Source organism: Neopelma chrysocephalum, unplaced genomic scaffold, assembly GCF_003984885.1.
Source record: "Neopelma chrysocephalum unplaced genomic scaffold, ASM398488v2 Primary Assembly neopelma1_96289, whole genome shotgun sequence".
Classification (NCBI taxonomy): Eukaryota; Metazoa; Chordata; class Aves; order Passeriformes; family Pipridae; genus Neopelma; species Neopelma chrysocephalum.
This window is the reverse complement of record NW_020924937.1, coordinates 24,574-26,240: the sequence shown is the minus strand read 5'-3', so window position 1 is coordinate 26,240 and position 1,667 is coordinate 24,574. Positions and strand designations below refer to the sequence as shown.

The 1,667-nt window shown below is 48.1% G+C and overlaps 1 protein-coding gene across 1 annotated transcript in view; it reads left to right on the top strand.

The window, feature by feature from the left end:
- LOC113981229 overlaps positions 1–1,667 on the top strand; it is a 12,999-nt gene that overhangs the window by 8,661 nt on the left and 2,671 nt on the right. Inside the window, exons 3-4 of the mRNA XM_027708514.1 lie at positions 510–591; positions 683–789. Coding sequence (XP_027564315.1) covers positions 510–591; positions 683–789 — 189 coding nt within the window. The remainder of the gene's footprint in view (positions 1–509; positions 592–682; positions 790–1,667) is intronic.

Genomic DNA, 1,667 nt, shown 5'->3' with positions numbered 1-1,667 from the left:
TCCCTGGGAAAATATCCACGTTTTTAGGAAAATATCCACGTTTTTAGGAAAATATCCACGTTTTTAGCTCAACCTCTTCAATTCCCTGGGAAAATATCAACGTTTTTTGTTCAAACCCTTCAATTCCCTGGGAAAATATCCACGTTTTTAGCTCAATTCCCTGGGAAAATATCCACGTTTTTAGGAAAATATCCACGTTTTTAGTTCAAGCTCTTCAATTCCCTGGGAAAATATCCACGTTTTTAGGAAAATATCCACGTTTTTAGCTCAAGCCCTTCAATTCCCTGGGAAAATATCCACGTTTTTAGCTCAATTCCCTGGGAAAATATTCATGTTTTTAGCTCAATTCCCTGGATAAAATATCCACGTTTTTAGCTCAAACTCTTCAATTCCCTGGGAAAATATCCACGTTTTTAGCTCAACCTCTTCAATTCCCTCCTTCCCCCTGGGCTTTGCCGCGTGGAATTTTCGGGAATGACTCTGCCTCTTCCCACTTTTCCTCCTTCCAGAGCTCCGGAGCCGCCGGCGACCAGACCGAGCTCCTGGCCCGGATTTCCCACCTGGAGGTGGAAAACCAAAACCTCCGCAGCGGTGAGTGGGAAAATCCTCATCCAGGCTTGGAATCTCGCCCGGATCCTGGAAAATTAAGTGGTTATTCCCGGTTTTTCCCTCTTTTTCCCAGTGGTTTCCGACCTGCAAATGGCCATCTTCAAGCTGGAGAGCCGCCTGAACGCCCTGGAAAAATCCTCCTCCGGCTCCCACCAACCTTCTCCCGTCCCTCCCACCCAGGTGAGCCTTGGGAATGTGGCGGGATTCCCGCTGGGAATAGAACTTCCGGAGGGATCCATGATCCGGGTGCTCGAATATCCCGGTTGGATCCCTGTTCTCCTCCCAAATCCCACCGGGTGGGGCTCGAGCGTTCCCGTTCCTGGACTTTTGGGCTGCTCTGCTCCCACTCAAAGTTCACCTTGGTCCTGTTTTCCTTCCCCTTGTTCCCTTTTTCCTTCATCCTGTTCCCTTTTCCCTTCCCTTGTTCCCTTTTTCCTTCCCCTTGTTCCCTTTTTCCTTCCCCTTGTTCCCTTTTTCCTTCCCCTTGTTCCCTTTTCCCTTCTTTTTCCCTTTTCTCTCCCCCTTTTCCTTCCCCTCGTTCCCTTTTCCCATCCCCTCGTTCCCTTTTCCCTTCCCCTTGTTCCCTTTTTCCTTAACCCTGTTCCCTTTTTCCTTCCCCTTGTTCCCTTTTCCCTTCTTTTTCCCTTTTCCCTTCTTTTTCCCTTTTCCCTTCCCTTGTTCCCTTTTCCCTTCACTTTCTTCCCTTTTTCCTTCATCTCTTCCCCTTTTTCCTTAATATCTCCTCCTTTTTCCCTAATTTCCTCCCCTTTTCCCTTAATAATATCTTCCCTTTTCCCTTCCTCTTGTTCCCTTTTCCCTTCCCCTTGTTCCCTTTTTCCTTAATCCTATTCCCTTCTCCCTTCCCCTTGTTCCATTTTCCCTTCCCCTCGTTCCCTTTTCCCTTCCCCTTGTTCCCGTTTTCCTTAATATTTTGTCCCCCTTTTCCCTTCCCCTTGTTCCCTTTTCCCTTCCCCTTGTTCCCGTTTTCCTTCCCCTTGTTCCCTTTTCCCATCCCCTTGTTCCCTTTCTCCTTAATCCTGTTCCCTTTTCCCACCCCC